The 17,868-nt window shown below is 49.4% G+C and overlaps 2 protein-coding genes across 4 annotated transcripts; one reads left to right on the top strand and one right to left on the bottom strand.

The window, feature by feature from the left end:
• The first annotated feature begins 138 nt into the window (after nt 1–138).
• On the top strand, nt 139–8,265 carry LOC133466408 (E3 ubiquitin/ISG15 ligase TRIM25). Of its 3 annotated transcripts, none has more exons than XM_061750069.1 (13): nt 139–289; nt 1,729–1,850; nt 2,423–2,818; nt 2,971–3,075; nt 3,158–3,253; nt 3,314–3,547; nt 3,608–3,785; nt 3,852–3,944; nt 4,256–4,282; nt 4,363–4,389; nt 4,475–4,650; nt 4,716–4,871; nt 7,820–8,265. In XM_061750069.1, exons 2-13 carry the CDS (start codon nt 1,737–1,739, stop codon nt 8,003–8,005), a joined length of 1,788 nt encoding a protein of 595 aa, XP_061606053.1. In that variant the 5' UTR covers nt 139–289; nt 1,729–1,736; the 3' UTR covers nt 8,006–8,265. The 3 variants fall into 3 exon arrangements, with proteins under 3 accessions (XP_061606053.1, XP_061606052.1, XP_061606054.1); XM_061750068.1 differs by lacking the exon at nt 139–289 and adding an exon at nt 304–624; XM_061750070.1 differs by lacking the exon at nt 139–289 and adding an exon at nt 711–1,390.
• Nucleotides 8,266–11,490: 3,225 nt separating this feature from the next.
• ube2m (ubiquitin conjugating enzyme E2 M) lies at nt 11,491–16,450 on the bottom strand. The gene is made up of 6 exons (XM_061750108.1): nt 15,988–16,450; nt 15,370–15,464; nt 15,239–15,277; nt 15,065–15,168; nt 12,043–12,106; nt 11,491–11,958 (listed from the first exon to the last, which is right to left on the bottom strand). The coding sequence occupies exons 1-6, from the start codon at nt 16,100–16,102 to the stop codon at nt 11,818–11,820; spliced, it is 558 nt and encodes a 185-aa protein (XP_061606092.1). The 5' UTR covers nt 16,103–16,450; the 3' UTR covers nt 11,491–11,817.
• Nucleotides 16,451–17,868: the final 1,418 nt, after the last annotated feature.

Genomic DNA, 17,868 nt, shown 5'->3' with positions numbered 1-17,868 from the left:
TTTATATACATATACTGTACTTATACTAGTACTGGATTTTCTTGCCTTTTTCGATCTGGTTTTACTGCTCTCGTCTCAGTAGAACTTTCAAATGAAAAGTGCTTGAAAATGATCCCGTGCAGTATAAACAAAGTCGTTTGTGTGTAACGTGTGAACTCAGCCAACGTGGTTGTGATGACGTCGACGCAAACATGTGCCCTGACCGCTTTGGCGAGGCCACGCCCCGGTGACGTCACAGTGAAACTTGCGATTCAGGCAGAGCAGAAACACAGGTGACGAGAAGAAGCAGGTAAGAAAACTTTTGAAAACACTTTCCAACCTCTGAATGCTTTTTGCTCCCCCGTGTCGAACTGTTGACTCTACGCCTCAACATCACTTTATTTCGAAAGGAACAACTACGCTAATGGCGACATGATTTGAGAGTGACTTTAATTTGGAAAGAAAAGCGATTTTAGAAGTACTTTTATTTGGAAAGAAAGTAAATGGAACTAACGTGATTTAAAGTGAACACAGAACGCCTCACTGTGAATAATAATTGTTTCGAACGAGAGCTCTCAGAGTTTGTGAGAAAACAAGCGAAGAGAATGTCGAGTTTGGCCGCTTACAAGAAGAAAACACGGAACGGTAAGGCTTGCAACCAAGCTGTGTTAGCCAAACAAGCTAATGCTAGCCGCAACATCCTCATGGATGAAGATGAATTCCGTGAGGTAGCAAGTACATCCCCAGCCGGCAAGAAAAGCAAAGCGAGCGCAGCAGCAATGTGGAAAGCGCTTCCGGTGACGAACCGGAAGAAATAATCACTGGACTTGTTCAGCTCATTAACGCTAGCTTGGATGAGTTAAGAGTCGCTGTGACAAGAAAACAAAACTGAGCTGAAAAAGAAGAAAAGCCACTCCATTGGCGAGGAAGTCAACTTTCAAAGTTACTGAGGTTGACCAACTTTACCAAGAACAGAAAAAATAAATGAATTGAGAATGACTGCGAGTGGAGGAGTTGCAGCGCTTTTATTTAGAAAGTTAGTGGATAGAACTGGTCATTTTATGTTGAAAGGAACATGCGCAAACAAATGAGTGAACGCCAGAAAGTGCCTTTTTATTTTTAAAGGAACAGCTGAACGTATGCATTGAATATTGTGAAAACAACATGCGTGAGTGAATCAATAGTTTTATCTTGAGAGGAACACGTGGTCAATGGTGGGAAAGATATGAAGGTGGACGCTAACGATGCTAGCAGGTATAGCATGTGAGCCACACTACGGCAGCAGGGGGCGCCAGAGAACAAACAGACAGGTATAAGGTCATGAGTTAGCTTTCTGCTTTGATTGACAGGTCTCCTCAACGCTCATCCCCGCCCACGTGACGTAATCAGTGGACTGACCGGTTCTGAAATGGTGTGTGTGTGTGTGTGTGTGTGTGTGTGTGTGTGTGTGTGTGTGTGTGTGTGTGTGTGTGTGTCTCTCTCTCTCTCAATTTGTGGTGCTTTGTGGCTCTGCCCACTTGGCACACCTGCTCCAAATTAGAGTGGCAGTCCTCCAAGTTGGCGGCCATGGGACAGGAAGTAGGCGTTTTTCTGTTTGTCCACGAGCGTCTTGGAATTGGGCGTTGCCTTTGAGGCACTTGCTGTTGCACCTGTTTGTTTTCCCCACTTCCTGATTCGCCTGTTCTTCCGCTAAAGTGGACTTCTCGAGCTAACGCTAACCTTGACGTTGAGCTGCGTTCCTTGCGGCAGGAAACAAGATGGCAGAAGTGGCTGCACTTGATCTGTTTACGGAGCAGGAACTCACCTGCTCTATCTGTCTGGACCTCTTCACGGACCCGGTCTCCACACCGTGCGGCCACAACTTCTGCCAGGTACATGCCAACAACACGCCTTCGTTAGCATCCAAGCTGCTAAACACCAGTGGGTTACATTGGTTAGTTAGCATACTAGCCTAGCATCAGGTGTTCTATGACTGTGTGTTTAGTGTGCTAACGTAGCAGCAGTGTGTCACATGATTGTTTGGTTAGCATGCTAGCCTAGTAGCACTGTGCCACATGACTGTTTGGTTAGCATGCTAACTTAACAATGTGTAACACAATTAAGTTAATAGATTTTTAAGTGCCGTGTGTGCACCACTAGTGGTACGAGGGCTCCCTCTTGGGTTATCTGGGGAAAAAACCCACTGTTTTTTTTTAGGCGGTATATCGCTGCTTATTCAGGATTGTCTTGGGGGAGTTTGCTTTTCCACATGGAAAAAATGGAATACAGCTGTTTTTTTTCTAGGTGGTCCTTGATGTCAAAAGTTTGAGAACCACTGGCTTAGTTGGCATGATGGCTTAGCATCAGTGTCACATGATTGTTTTGTTAGCATGTTAGCGTAGCATAGGTGAACAATAATCTGTATTGTTGCGATAACAAGTGCGTACGTGCCGCCTGTTTTCAGGCGTGTATCGGCGGCTACTGGGCGTCGACGCCGACGTGCACGTGTCCGCTGTGCAAACACGCGTTTGACGAGCGCCCTCAACTGAGCATCAACAAAGTTTTTGCCGTCATCACTGAGAATTACAAAGTTTCTCGCTACGGCGCGGGCGCGTCCAGTGCGCCGGCCAACGCCGGCAACCCGTTTGAGATGGCGCCCGACGAGGACGCGGTTTGGTGCGACGTGTGCACGGGCGTGAAGCGGCCGGCCGTCAGCTCGTGCCTGACGTGCACGGCGGCGTACTGCGATGAACACGTCCAACCACATCACAACACGCCGTTCTACGCCAAACATCCTCTCATGGACCCGCAGCAGGCGCTCCGGGGACGCACCTGCGCTCTACACCGCCGCCTACTGGAGGTGAGAGGACGGACACCGCAACCGCCATGCCGTGCACATATTCATATGTTCACATGTGGGAACATAAACCATCATACGTAATGGTATGTGAACATACGTGATGATGATGATGATGATGAAGAAGAAATGTGTCGCGGTGCGTTCACGTTCAGGTGTTCTGTCGGACGTGTCAGCATTGCATTTGTGCCATCTGTGTGCTGGAGGACCACAGAACTCACAAGACCGTGTCAGTCCAGACAGAACGACTCAGCAAACAGGTAGCACGCAGGCTTGCACACTCACTTCCTGTTTCCTGTAACAATTTGCCGTGTGCACGCGTGCGTGTGTGTGTGTGTGTAGAAGCACGTGGCGAGGACAGAGCAGGAGATCTTGAACCGGATGAAGGACAAGGAGATGATCCTGGCCGAGCTGAACAGGAAGCTGGACGGCGTCAAGGTCGGAATCTTTGTTCGCCCGCTCACGCTACGAGCTAATGTGCTAACATGCTAACATTAGACTTACGGCGAGCGAGAGCGCAGCGAAGTGGAAACACTGCTGGACGACGCGACCGCTTCGCTGGCCCGCCTGCGTGCCCAGGTGGTGGGCGGAGTCCAGCAGCAGATGGGAGCGGTCCTGTCACGCGGGGAGGGGCAAGCGAGCCTCCTGGAGGCGGAGCTCGCGCAGTTGACGGACAGACGGGCGCAGCTGGAGGCGCAGGCCGTCAGTCAAGACCACATCGGGTTCCTGCAGGTCAGATGAAAACCGACATTGAGTCGTCCGGCGTAGCTGACCTTTGAACTTTGCACTCAGAGCTTTTCGGAGGCGACGTTGCCGCCGGGCTCGGATCAGCCCGTCAACGTGGACGACCTGGACCTGGACCTCCGCTTCCGCCTGGGCGGTGTCAAGGCGGCGCTGGCCGAGGTTCGGGACAAGCTGGAGGACGCCAGGTCGGGCGGCGGCGGCGGCGCCAGGGGGTCCGTGGCTTCCGGTGAGCGGCGCCGCGATTGGCCGGCCGCCGTCTCGGCTCCGTCCGCTCACCTGCTGTGTGTTGCAGTGTCGTCGGGTGACCAGATGATGATGGCGGAGAGCATGCTCAGCCTGGCAGGAAGTAGCAGCAGCCTGAGGAGGAGCCAATGGGCGCTCAGAGGTGGGGTGCCAGCAGCAGCATCATCATCATCATCATCATCACCATCACCATCATCTTCACACAACATTTCTGAATGGAGGAATTAGATGAGAATGTTAGAATGTGGTTTTTTTTGGTCATTATCCTTATCGTAGGTGGTAATGTGTTTAAAAAAAAAAAGCACAAAATATAGAATTTTGCGCGTTTGAAAAGGGCTAATATCAGCCCATAAAATCGGCCAGCCGATGAATCGGTCGGGCCGTAGTTTCATCACCTAAGCGTGGCTTTTATTGTGAAAGTCAGACTGACGGTGGCTTCGTGTTTTCTTTCAGACCTGAAGAAGTTGAAGCCGGTGTCAGGTGCGTACATCGAGCGTCGACTTCAAATGAATTCGATTCAACAACTGAAAGTGCGTTTGTGTTGTGTCGGGGTCACACAGGTCACAAGAAGGCTCGCGTGTACATGGGTGAGGAGGACCTTTGACGACATTGTTAGAAATACGCTAACATTGGCAAGTTAACGGCACGCTGCGCTCTCGTTGGCTCGTTCAGAGGACGTGACCTTGAACCCGGTGACGGCGTACCCCTTCCTTATCCTCTCGGACGACAGGAAGCAGGTCAAGCGCGGCGAAAAGCTGCAGTTTTATCGCAACAGTCAGCAGCGATTCGACGTGTGGTCGTGTGTCAGCGGCAAGGACGGCTACGCCGCCGGACGGCACTACTGGGAGGTGCGTCTCGCCGCGTGTGTGTTTTGTGACCGCGTTCGTGTGACCGTGTGTTTGTGCACGCGCAGGTGCTGGTGGGCGAGAACAAGGACTGGAAGTTGGGCGTGGCGAGCGAGTCGGCGCAGAGGAAGGGTCTCTTCGACATGAGCCCCGCTAGTGGATATTTCGCCCTCTGGTGGAGCGGCAGCCAACTGCGAGCGCTCACCGCCCCGCCGCTCACCAAGGTCCCGCCTCCTTTCGCCGAGCTGTCAAAAGTTGCGGATCGTCCGGATTTCGTTCCGGAAAACACAGTTCGCTGCTTCGTTCGGGATATTGAGGAGGGGAAAACAAAAAAGTGTCGGGCCACCGAGACGCTTCAGACGTCGGCCAGTACAAATGTCCGAAATTAATTCAATGAAAACAAAACAAAACGGCGTGTCCACATTGAGCGGTCGCCCGACGGCCCTGCTCTCCACTCTTTGGCACGCACTATTTTACGCTACCCGACGTTGGCTCGACGTCCGCTCTCGACGTGGACAAAAGTTACTCCTCATCTCCTCCGTTGCGGCGAATAAGCTACGCTAGTATCGAGTATCGTTCTCGCAGAGGGAGCTCGGGGAGTAATTACCAGGAGCCAAGGGGAAGACCTGCTAATTGGCAAACTACCGTGACGTGGCGTCACAAAAGTCGAAAAGAAGTTATTGCTTCATGTCACAAGGGTCTGCGCGTTGTAGCAGACAGGCGCCAACCTTTCTGGAGGTAAATCGTACGCGGCCCGCAGGCGACAGCTGGAACAAATGAATGCAAATGAATTGGCACGCCACCAGAGAACGGGGTAACCCATAAGGTTCAAAGTAGGTTAAAATAAATGCTTCCTCGTCTAAAACATTACAACTGTTCCAAAAAGGCTACTAAATAACATTCAGCCTTTTTGAGCCAAGCTGTGGTTTCCCCGTATAGTCCTAGGTTTAGTTTTAGTGATCTTTTCGGATCTCGCGTCTTTATACTGTACTACTTGGGGCCGCCGTCGTATTTATGGCAATGATTCTGGGTTAGGGCTAACCTAACTCAAATCAAGGCATTGCGGTTGCACCAATTAATAATAATGCTTTAAAGGAAAAGAAATCAATGAGAAAATGATTCAAATGTTTACTCGGCACGGACTTTCCGACAATGCTTTTATCTTGTCTTGATATTGTCCACACTACGTAGAATTAGCGGCGCTCCGATCCGGGTTTAATGCTGCCGATTCCGGAGATTTTAGTTGTCAATTTTGGATGTATTTATGGTGAGTGCTAATGGCTATATGAGCTGACACTACACTCGGGATGGGCCATGATGGGAAAAAATAACAATAAAGACCATTGTTTTGATTGTTTAGTCAAATCATGATTAACTAACCCTAACCCTCAACTTAAACTGAAATAGAACTTAAACGAACGGTCAAATCCATCCATTTTCTGTAAGAGCTTCTCCTCACACGGGTGGCGGGCTGCTGGAGCCCATCCCGGCCAACTTCGGGCGGGAGGCGGGGTCCACCCCGAACCGGTCGCCAGCCAATCGCAGGGCACACACAAAGGCACGGGGAGAACGTGCCAACTCCACACAGGCGGGGACGGGATTTGAACCCCGGTCCTCAGAACTGTGAGACGCGTGCGAACCAGTCGTACACCGTGCCGCTAACAAGTCAAATCATGGAAAGTGCCAAAACAAACAAATGTGTGATGTCTTAGGATATTTTAGACAACTCTAATAAACTGTCATCATTCTGACATTTAGCAAATCGAAATAATTTTGGTAATCTAATTTTTCCCAAAACAGGAAAAGTGTAGTCGGTGTGATTTGAGCGCATCTGTTTGTTGTTCCTGCTGTGTGCGCCTTGGCCTCTCGGGGGCAGCGCGGTGCGACTCGTTTACTGGAAGTTGCACAATATAACGTTAATAAACATGTTTTCCACAGGCCAGGAAGAATTTATACTACCCGCCTTTGTGTGTGAATATTCGTTATTTGAAGGTAAATGCTAATATTAGTAAGCCCGGCAATTGGTATTTTAATTGACTGTTACTATTAAGATGGTGATTTCTAAAACAATGTGTGTCTTCTATATATATATATATATATATATATCAAATGAGGGTAAGACTTCTTTTTGTCCGCTTAGTTTTACAGTAAACTCCCAAGTTGTAAGAAGGGCAGAAGATGCAAGGTTCGGGTTTAGATGAACCTTCTACAGGCTGCAAAGTACCATCTTCTGTATTTGGGCGTTTTTATCCAGTCGGGCGCTGACGGGCAATCCTGTCTCGGGCGGGTTGTTTTGGCGACGAAGACTTCGGGAGCGACACCGAACGTGCGGTTTTCGACCATTTTCGGTGACTTTTCAACGCGTACCGGCCCGAGCGGGCCAAGCGTCCGTACGTAGGCGGTGGCCCCCGCCCGCCGGGCCGATTCATGTCGGAACCTGCCTGAACAAGAAAAATCCTGAACCCGTTCGCTACCCAAGACGTAGTTTGAGGTCTTTTAAAACTTGATCGCCTCATCCCAAAGACGTAGTTTGACGTCTTTTACGTTATTTTTGCGCCATAGGGTTTGACCGTAGGGTTAGGCCTGAGAGCAATTTGAATGGCAGTCAAAACGGACACTCGATGGCAGCGGTGCGTCATACGACTTAGAATTTTGCTATAATTTACCCATGTTCGACCGCGAATTACTAAAGAAGTGAAAAAGGTCGGAACAAAGTTTTTGTTGGAAAGATGGAAGTCTAATCTTTCTTTCGGTGTGTGCCATAGAAAAGAATATTCTGCGTGCCTTGAAAGATGGCTCAGAATGGCTGGTACTGAGGGGGGTTCTCTTGGGATTAAATGAGGTAAAAGACGCAAGGGATCAAGTGTACATAGTATACATTACTGTAGGTGTAAGTATTTTTAAAAGGTGTTTAAGCGCATGGTAGAAGTTAACGGGCGAGTGTGGAAGATTAAGGGTCTGGGGAGCTTCATCCAGCTCTAAAAGGGGTATAAGTAACGGGGCCGCTACTTCGTGGATTCCGCCTATCCTATTGCGGGGGAGGTCCGGAACCTAGAAAGACGACTCGACTGGCGGTCGTTCGTGCCCTCGCACGTGGGAAAGGAGAGCCAATATTGAGAGAATATTTGGGCCGTGAAGTGGCCTTGACTCTTTGTGGGTTTTCCCTCACCAGGTGAAGGCTCCGCCCAAGCTACGTCAGGTGGGCGTGTTCCTCGACGTGGAGGCGGGCCAAGTGTCGTTCTACAACGTCAAGTCGGGTTCCGAGATGTTCGGCTTCCGCTGCGGCGAGTTCACCGAGCAGATGTTCCCGCTGCTCGGCACGGGAGACAAAGAGGTGCCCCTCGTCATCCTCGCCTGACGCCGATAAAACTCCACCGACGGCAGCTGCGACCGCAAGTCTCGTGTTCACGATCATCCCCGGCGCGCTGGACAAAGCGGACCGAGCTCGTTCCCGTAAATGTCCGCTGAAAATCCCGATTCTGCGCTCGCGATCGTTCCAGTCCTGAGATAGTCGCGTCATGAAATGAAAAGTCGTTTAATAACGTCTTTGCTCTCCCATAATTGCAACGTACCAGATGAATGCCAACTGTTCAACTAATAAATACATTGGAATCACAATGTACTGTTTTAAGACGAGTGCGCTTCCCAAAATGAAGACAAACTAAGTACTTTGTCCGCAGTTGCAGTTTTCGGCATGTGCTGTGGCGGAAACGCCCCCCAAAATAATCATCACAAAATTGCTACATGAAATGCTCTTCTATCGTGTAATGTAGGCCTGCAACTAGCAATTGATTTTCAATTGATGAATCTGATTAAATAAATACAAATTATTATTTCAAATTGACATTGCAGAAGTTGCGCTAGCAAATTGATTTGGTTATTCGTTTGCTCTGTAACATCCATCCGAAAATTGTTTTCCAAAGTAAAAGCAGATGTCGTTAAAAAACAAAGATAATCGATGGCAGAAATCGGAGAATGTTTGCAGTGGAGAGGCTGAAATTGGAGGATTTGGACAATTTGAAGTTCAGTCTCTCAACGATGAATCGATTCTCCAAATAGTCGTCGAGTGTCACAAAACACCACAGAAAAGAGTAATGTGAATGAGCAGCACAAAAATAAAAAATAAAACACCGCTGTCAAATTGGGCACGCACGCACGCGGTCAAGAATTGAGCCGATCTTCGAGCTTCCAGACCGTCAAGCAAGTTCTCTGGCCGCCAGTGTAGGCCTTCACAGGCCGCAGAAAGTCATTGCTAGCCCAAATAACAGCAAACGCGTTGCACGTCAGGGAAGATCGATTTTTGGGAGGGGTGCGCATACATGCGTTCGTGGCTAACTGCACGCCGTTCTGCTCCAACTGGGTCCGTGACGTACGAGGACGCGGCAATTCCGCCGGACAAGGGCGCTTAGTGTTCATATAGCGGAGGACGGAATGGCTACGCCCAAACTCCTTGAGGTCACGAGGATAGTTTTTAGCCCCGCCCGCAAAATCAGGAAAATTGAGAAGGTGAAAAAGGGTTTGAAGCCATTTCTCAACAAATTCAGTTCTGTTGTTCTCAATCTTTGCAGTTTTCAGCACATGACGTCAATCATTGCGGTTTGTATGGCACAGTTGCGCCCCCTTGTGCAAGAGAGATGCAAGCTGGCGGTGATGGGAGAGGGAAGGCACACTAAAATATCAGGGACGCACAAAAACCTGGCGTCAGTTCTTTTTCACGGCAAAGTTCGGATGTACGTATGATGTGTGAAATGTGCGGCGCCTCACGCCAACCGCGTGGCTGGCGAACGCACGTTTCTGCAGCCGTCGGTGCTTCGGCGCCACTTCGAGGTGATGCTGGGAAACCGCAAACTCCTCCATCTGCACATCAGAGACACGTGAACAATTAGCACCGATGAACAATTCATGCCCGACAACATTTGATTTCAACAATGGAAAAGAAGCAAGGACTCGCAATTCGCGTATTTAATGAATCGCTGATATCACCTATAAATTGATCAAGGCGATCGTTTATGCCGCCTGTTGCCCTCTCAATCGCTTCTTGTGACCCCAGCACATGCATTGGGAAAAAAATACAATCATAAAAAGTCCTTTGAATGGACTTAATTTGCACATGATGAAATATTTTTTTGCCCAGTGCGCGTGTCCTCTCCATCGTCGTGTCGGAAGGTGAATCGACGCCCTCGTCTGGGTTCCAGCGCGAGTTCTCGGAGAATTTCTCTCTATTTGGCAGCTGTCATCTTCCCCTCCTGCGGCATGATGCCGCCACCGCCATGCTTCACAGTAGGGCTGGTGTTAGCCAGGTGATGCAGATGATGCTTGCAATTCAGGCCAAAAAGGTCGATTTTGGTATCGTCAGACCAGAGAATTGTGAGAATCCCTAAGGTGCCTTTTGGCAAACTCCAAGCGGGCCGCCATGCGCCTTTTAGCGAGAAGTGGCTTCCGTCTCGTCACTCTAGCATAAAGGCCTGATTGATGGAGTGCGTTGGCAACGGTTGACCTTCTGGATGGTTCGATCCCCGCAAGGGAACACTGGAGCGCCGCCTCAGTGACCGTAGGGTTCTTGTTCACCGCTCTAAACAGAGGCCCTTCTCCCCCGGTTGTTCAGCTCGGTCAGACGGCGGTCCAAAGCTACTTCAGTTTCCCAATAATCGAGACCACGGTGCTTTTCGGGACCTTCGATGCTGCTGACGTTCTTTTGTATCCTTCCCCAGATTTGCGCCTTGACACAATCCGGTCTCAGAGGTCTGCAGATAATTCCTTAGACTTCATTGCTCGGCTTCTGCTACGAGACCTCATATAGACGGGTGTGCGCCATTCGAGTTGTTGGAGCAGCTCAAGGATGAGGATGGGCGGGGTGCCGTTGACTTGAGGCCCGCCGCTACATTTGTGAAAGTTATTTTCCCGCCAGAACAGCAAAAAAGATTTTTCTGTACCGCCGCGCGTCTGTCGTCATTGACTAGTTTTCAAAATGCGTTGTGGGATACATTGAGGATACGTGATAGCGAAGAACTTATTCTCACTACACATTCTGACCAAAGAGTCACCTGACTTGTGTGCGGGGGGCGTGGGTTCGATTCCCACTCGGTGACAGTGTGAGAGGGAATATTTCAAGTCAGCTGGTGGGAGCCTGCTGAAGGATAAGCGGTAGGCCGCTCAGATTGATAACCGTCAGCAGAAGTATTGTAATTACCACTCTTAAATGTATTATTCGGACACGTTTGGGTCAATAACATCTTTTACCCATTCGACACGCTCTCTACGTACAGCGGTAAACGGAAAATGTGAATGTCACCTGATACTGACTGACAAAAATGTCAAAACCGCATTTGACAGTCATGGAGAAATCAATTTGACCACCTTTGTTTCTTCAACTAAAGGTACATACATGTGTTTGTACAGAAAAATGCAGCGAGGAGCTGATATCTTGCTATTTTCCATGGATAATAACCAAAATCATTGGGAAAACTTAAGTGTTAAGACAAAAGACAAAACGGATTATGGAATCAGCCGGATTCTTGTCACGTTGATTGTATTCTTCAGGAAACTATACCTTTCGTGGCAGCAGGCATGCCAAAGAACAAGAAACCGAAGAAACAAGGGTGCTATAACACCTTTTCCATGACTAATGTTACCTGGAATTTATCGTTCGCTTCCTATAGCGGCCAGTTGTTGTCGGGCTGACTGACGCTCGTAGCCGGGCCACGCCGAACAGAAAAGAACTACAAAATTCAAAGTCCCTTTTCCCGACACGGCCCGCCAGTCTCACAAAATGCCCAAAGTTTGCGCGTGTGCGTCGAGAGTGACACCTCCCGTCAGCAGCAGCAGCAAAGATGCTAAACGTGATCGTGCGAGTTGATATTTTATTAACGTCAAACATTGCAGTCTTCATGTACATTTCAACCCACAAGCCCCGCCTTTATCAGCACGGTCTCCGCCCACCACTGCCGTAGCCCCGCCCCCTGTGGCGGGAGGGGGCCTGGCCTCTTGCCAAATGAAAAGTCAAAGCGTTTGTGATGTCATCAACATTCACAGCACCCCCCCCCCCCCCCCCCCCGAGTCTTGCTGGGTGTGAATGATGAACGCTGAGTCACGGGGGGTGGGGGGGGGGGGGAGGCGAGGAGGGGGGCGGGGCTCGGAAAATGTCCCGGGTGGCTTCCTGTGTGGGCGGAGCTATTTCAGACACCTCTCGAAGTAGGTGGAGCCTACGTAGCCGCCGCGCAGCGAGCGAAGGACGTTCTGCTCGAACAGGCGGCGGTTCGTCTGCAGCACCTCCGCCGCCTCCTTGTTCAGCGGGTCCTCGGGGTTGGGCTCCTGAAACGCAACACAAGCCGCCGCACGAGTCAGGATTTCATCAGTCGCGTGACACCAACAAGCGGCAAATAGCGAGTCACTCACTAGAAAAAGATACTGAAGGCCGTAGATGAGGGAGTTTATTGTCAGCACTGGCTTCCAGTCCTCCCTGCAACGCACACGCAGAAGGATCTTTTTTGTTACATGAAAATCCAAAATCCTCATTCGACTCTTGCTCGCAGTGGGCGTGTGGCGCGTCAACACGGAACAACACGCACTGAAAGATTCTGTTCCACTACCGATCTAGAATCTAGTCGTCCAAGACAGAAATCTCGCACGATTGGAGGCGTCGTTCACACAAGATCGTTGTCCCGATTTTGCCAAGGACGGCTAACGCCAGACTATCTTTTGTCTTCTAAAATGCTTGTGTGGTCTGAGCTGTGTTCCTTTTGGATCTGTCCCGAATGGCTTGATGCTGACAATCTTAAAGAATAAACGTGTTCAATATTTGGAACCCAAAAAAAGCTCACGAGTGTGGGGAAAGCCGACGTTTTCCCGAGTCCCGACTGAGAATTGTGACGTGAAACGGAACGTAGCCATCGAGAAGCGACCTGACTGACGGACAAGGGAGCTGCCGTCAATAAAACCAACACGTCCGACCCGATGTCGTATTTTGTGTAAGCGGCTTCGCCAGACAGCAAGAAGTCATTTCCAAAGCAATTCTTTTATCGATGACATCACCATTCTACAAGACTCCCGCCTCCGCTCCCTCCGGAAAAAACTTCTGGTTTTGTTTGATCACGAGAGAGTTCCGTCTCGGAGGACCGGATTCCAGATCGGCCGTGGACCGGAATCTGCGTGCGGTGTTGTGTGTTCAGATTATCGGAGCACACCACACACTGCGAACAAAACTGTCACAAAACTGCGGGCTGTGTAGCAAATAAGCTTTAAGAGTTCTAGAAAATACCTTGTGTGTGTGTGTGTGTGTGTGCCAGGCACAAAATTTCTTGCCGTTTGGCGAGTCACTTTGACAAAAGACGACAATGGGTGTATTTTTTCTTTTTTGGAATTTACAGCCACTTCCTGGTTCCTTGCCCCCCAAAGCGACAACAATGGCGACTGTGGAACAGTGCCTGCTAGAACAAATGGACCTCGATGACCAGATGATGCGCTTAATTATACTGCAAAATCGATCAAAAAGGCAGCGGCGTAGGGGTTTTGCATTTGAAAGATGGCGGTATTGCGGAACCAAGGGGAAAGCCAAGTACGTCATCACAGCACGTGACTAAAAACGAACCAATCATGAGATTGGGCCGCGTGCGCGTCGGTCATGTGATGCAATGTGGGCGCGGGAGTATAACGAGGCCTTAACCGACGTGGCGGCCATGTCGGGTGGGGCGACGTTCGCACCGACTGCGTTGCATCACCATTGAAATGAAGTCGTAACTTACTTGCTCATTTCTCAACCCATTTTCATGAAGTTGACTTTTTTGTCAACAACAAAGCGCGTGCTATCAATACAGAACATTTGGGGGGGAAAAAGACCCCCAAAAATATTGTTACCTGCAGGTTACACTTACCCATGTCGTAATTGTACACCATTGTATGCAGTCGTACGTAGCACAAACCGGCGGCAACCTGTTGGTCTTTTGGTTTTCTTGCCGCCCGTACACATATTGCGCTGATGACTTTTATCCTAGCTTAGTGTCACCGTGGGCACACAGCTCAAAAGGGGCGTGATGTATGCACCTACTCACGAGGAGCGCTTTATTCTCTAGTCCAAATGACCATACACAGTCATTTCTCGTGTATAATGCGCACCGCCCCCCCAAATGAAATTGTCAAATGTCCAGTGTGCATTATACATGGGTATAGGGGGAAGTGGAAAACAAATTCACATTTTATAAATGTATGCCGCCATCTAGTGGTTATGAAAAAGCTGTACACTTTCATTCCAATATACCACTGCCACCTAGCGGTTATAAAAAAGGCGTACCCTACACTTTCTTTGCAAAATGACAGGGGTACGTATGACCTCATTTATAAGTTTACATACCCTGGCAGAATTTGTGAAATGTTATTTTATTTATTTATTTTTTAAATATGACTGAACAACAACCATCATTCATTTCTTTATGGTTATGTTTTGTTTAATGCTTAAGCATTTCAGAAAAGCATTACCATGTAATTTGAATCCAAATAAAATAAAATTAAAAGTGTTTCCCCTGTTTTCTTTAAAGAATTGTACACATCTTACAAATTCTGCTTGGGTAATCAAACATATGAGCACAACTGCTAAATAAAAGTAGGGCTGTGAATTTCAAAATAAGAGCAAGTAAATAAAAAGGTACTACGTGTTCAAATAAAGTGCTTAACTTCAGAATCATTATTTGAAAAAACTAACAAAATACAGACAATACTTCATGTTTTCATCATATGAGTAGAAGCAAAATCATGCATTGTAAAAATGCATTATACATAGGTAGGAGGGTTTTCCAGAATTTTGTGGTCAACTTTAGGGGTGCGTATTATACATGGGTGTGCATTATATACGAGAAATTGCGGTAAATATCATGTGCAATTGAAGACTGAATTTGTATTTCTGCTGCGGATATGCATTCCTTGTTATTCCATTTTATTTGTAGCTCATTCTCCTTCTTTCACAAGTCTTGGGACTTATTGGGCTAATCTGGGACCTCGGCCTCAGGTAACAAATTTCATGCCATATCGTGTAAATGTGCGCTGGTATGACAATTAGATTCCTTGGATCCTTGTTCGTCAATCAGGTCGCTTCTTGATGGCTACATTCCGTTTCATGTCACAGTTGTTCGAGTCGGGACTCGGGAAAACGTCGGCTTTCCTCACACGCAGAGATTTTTGGTGGAAATACTGAGCACGTTTAATAATTAGGTTTCTCAGTTTGGAACCCTATAACCGGGACAAATTCAAAATGAACACACCTCAGACCACACGATCATCTTAGGAGACGGACTCGTCTGGCGTTTAATGTTCTAGGTCGGGAAAGGCCAAATCGGGACAAAAAACAGCCCGACTGTGTGTGTGTGTTTACCGGGCATAACACACGCACACGCACACGGAGTAACACTCAAACAGGAAGTGAGGTCACCTTAAGATGTTGAGGCAGACGTTTCCTTCCAGGTCGATGTTGGGGTGGTACACCATCGTCTCGCACTTCACCTTGGGGGGGTCGTGAGGGTAGCCCTGTCCTACCTGCAACGCACGCACACATCTGTTGCCTTTTGCACGCAGCGTTGCCATGGTGACAATGAGAAACGTTTACCTTAAAGCTGAAGACAAACTTTCCTCCTTTGTAAATACCCTAAAAGGAGCAAAAAAAATGAAAACAACAGACATAGGTCACCTTTCAACTTGTACACACACATGCACAGTGACACACAAGTACGCACACACCTCGTCAGGCGAGATGATGAGTCTGAAGTTGAGGAGGTCGTCGTCATCAGGGAAGTTGATCTCGCATGTTTTTGGCAGGTTCAACTCATTGATGTCTGAAAGACATTTCACGATAAAACACGAGCCGACGTGACGCCGCGTGAACGGTTTGGCTAACTCTTTAGCATGTAAACACAGGAAGTGATGTCAGTGGGACCCCAGCACGGGGTGGCACCTGACACCTGGCTGGCAGGTGTGACCTGCTCACCTGACCCCGCAGGTGTCATGACGTCACCATGCTAACACACACACGCACACACGTGTGCTTGAAAAGAAGAAACAAAAACGCCCTCACGACTGAGCGCTAGCCTGCCGCTGCCGGGAAATATGTTGGAGGTTAAACCGCGTGTGCATATTTATGTGCGCGTTGTTGTGAAATGAACACACAAGTAGCGGCTAGCGCGCAGGGAGTTAGCCTGTGTGGCTAACCGCTAGCCGAGTGTCTTCTCGGCTTGCTGGCTCTGACGAGCTCTCGATTGTGTTTCGTCCATTGCAAACAATTCACCGTCCATGTACACACGCAGCCATCTATCCAACCGTGTCAACGTGTACGCGTGTGAATAAGAGTGTGTGGCGCACCTTTTTGTATTCGCAGCTGGGCCGCGCTGGCTTTTTTACCGCCGGCTCCGGTTCGATTTCCTCCGGCAGATTCCTCGTCTTTCTTCTGCTGCTTCAGGGAAAAGAGCTTAATCATCTTCACTCGCGGGATGGCGCCTCCGATCCGTCCGAGTTCGCCGACCGAGTTGAGTCCGCGTCGTGTGCCGCTCGCTGGCTGGCTGGCTGGCTGCTGCCTGGCTGGGGAGTGTGTTCCGTCCGAACAGCACCCGAATGTTGATAGAGCCGACCGGCGCACGTCAACCAATTACACGCTAGGCGCTAGCCTAAGCTAGCCTGCTAGCCTCGTAGTTACATGCTAACTGAGAGCGAGAGAGCGAGCGAGCGAGTGAGCGAGCGAGGTCGGCGGGGTTGGCCTTGTTTCGCTACTTGCTACTCAAGCAATACTTTTATTTGACTTATTTCATTCAATATATTTGTTGGGACCCCGCTGAGTCTATTATGAGTCCACTGTGACTGAGTGAAGCGAATTCTTTTGATTGTGGAGACAACTTCAAGTCCCAGCTTACATGTAGGTCGCTGACGTCACACCCGTGAGGCGGGGCGTGCGCCGAACGTCAAAACCAGAGAGAAGAAAATGTGTGGACAGTGACAGGAGGACGCCATCTTGTCACCAAATTTGACATGACATCACTTTGCAATGTAACGCAAAATTTCCAAAATGTACCTAAGGGAAACCTGGCTCATATATATATATATAGATATATATATATCATAGAAATCAGAAATATATATAATAGAAATCAGCTTATAAATAAATATATATAATAGAAAACAGCTTTGGTGGTCACTGAAGCGAAAACTCGGTCGGGCATGGGAGGAGTTCGGTGAGGCCATGGAGAAAGACTTCCGGACGGCTTCGAGGAAATTCTGGTCCACCAGTGCACCACCAACACTGTGTATAGTGCCTCTGGATTGGCAGACTGGGGTGGTGGTCCCACTTTTTAAGAAAGGGGACCGGAGGGTGTGTTCCAACTACAGGGGGATCACACTTCTCAGCCTCCCCGGTAAGGTCTATTCAGGGGTGCTGGAGAGGAGGGTCCGTCGGGAAGTCGAATCTCAGATTCAGGAGGAGCAGTGTGGTTTTCGTCCTGGCCGTGGAACAGCGGACCAGCTCTACACCCTCGGCAGGGTCCTCGAGGGTGCGCGGGAGCTCCCCCGACCAGTCTACATGTGTTTTGTGGACTTGGAGAAGGCGTTTGACCGTGTCCCTCGGGGAGTCCTGTGGGGGGCGCTTCGGGAGTACGGGGTACCGAACCCCCTGATACGGGCTCTTCGGTCCCTGTACGACCGGAGTCACAGTTTGGTCCGCATATCCGGCAGTAAGTCGGACTCGTTTCCGGTGAGGGTTGGACTCCGCCAAGGCTGCCCTTTGTCGCCCATTCTGTTCATAACTTTTATGGACAGCATTTCAAGGAGCAGCCGAGGCGTAGAGGGGGTCCGGTTTGGTGGCCTCAGTATTGCATCTCTGCTTTTTGCAGATGATGTGCTTCTGTTGGCTTCATCAAGCCGTGACATCCAACTCTCACCGGAGCAGTTCGCAGCCGAGTGTGAAGTGGCTGGGATCTACGTTCCTACCCTCACCTCTGGTCATGTGCTGCGGGTCGTGACCCAAAGAACGAGATCCCGGATACGAGCGGCGGAAATGAGTTTCCTCCGCAGGGTGTCCGGGCTCTGCCTTAGAGACAGAGTGAGAAGCTCGGTCATCAGGAGGGGCTCAGAGTAGAGCCGCCGCTCCTCCGCATCGAGAGGAGCCAGATGGGCTGGCCGGGGCATCTGATTCGGATGCCTCCCGGACGCCTCCCCGGTGAGGTGTTCCGGGCACGTCCCGCCGGGAGGAGACCC

This window comes from Phyllopteryx taeniolatus, chromosome 16, assembly GCF_024500385.1.
Source record: "Phyllopteryx taeniolatus isolate TA_2022b chromosome 16, UOR_Ptae_1.2, whole genome shotgun sequence".
Classification (NCBI taxonomy): domain Eukaryota; kingdom Metazoa; phylum Chordata; class Actinopteri; order Syngnathiformes; family Syngnathidae; genus Phyllopteryx; species Phyllopteryx taeniolatus.
The sequence above is the reverse complement of the archived record's forward strand: the minus strand, read 5'-3'. Positions and strand labels throughout refer to the sequence as shown.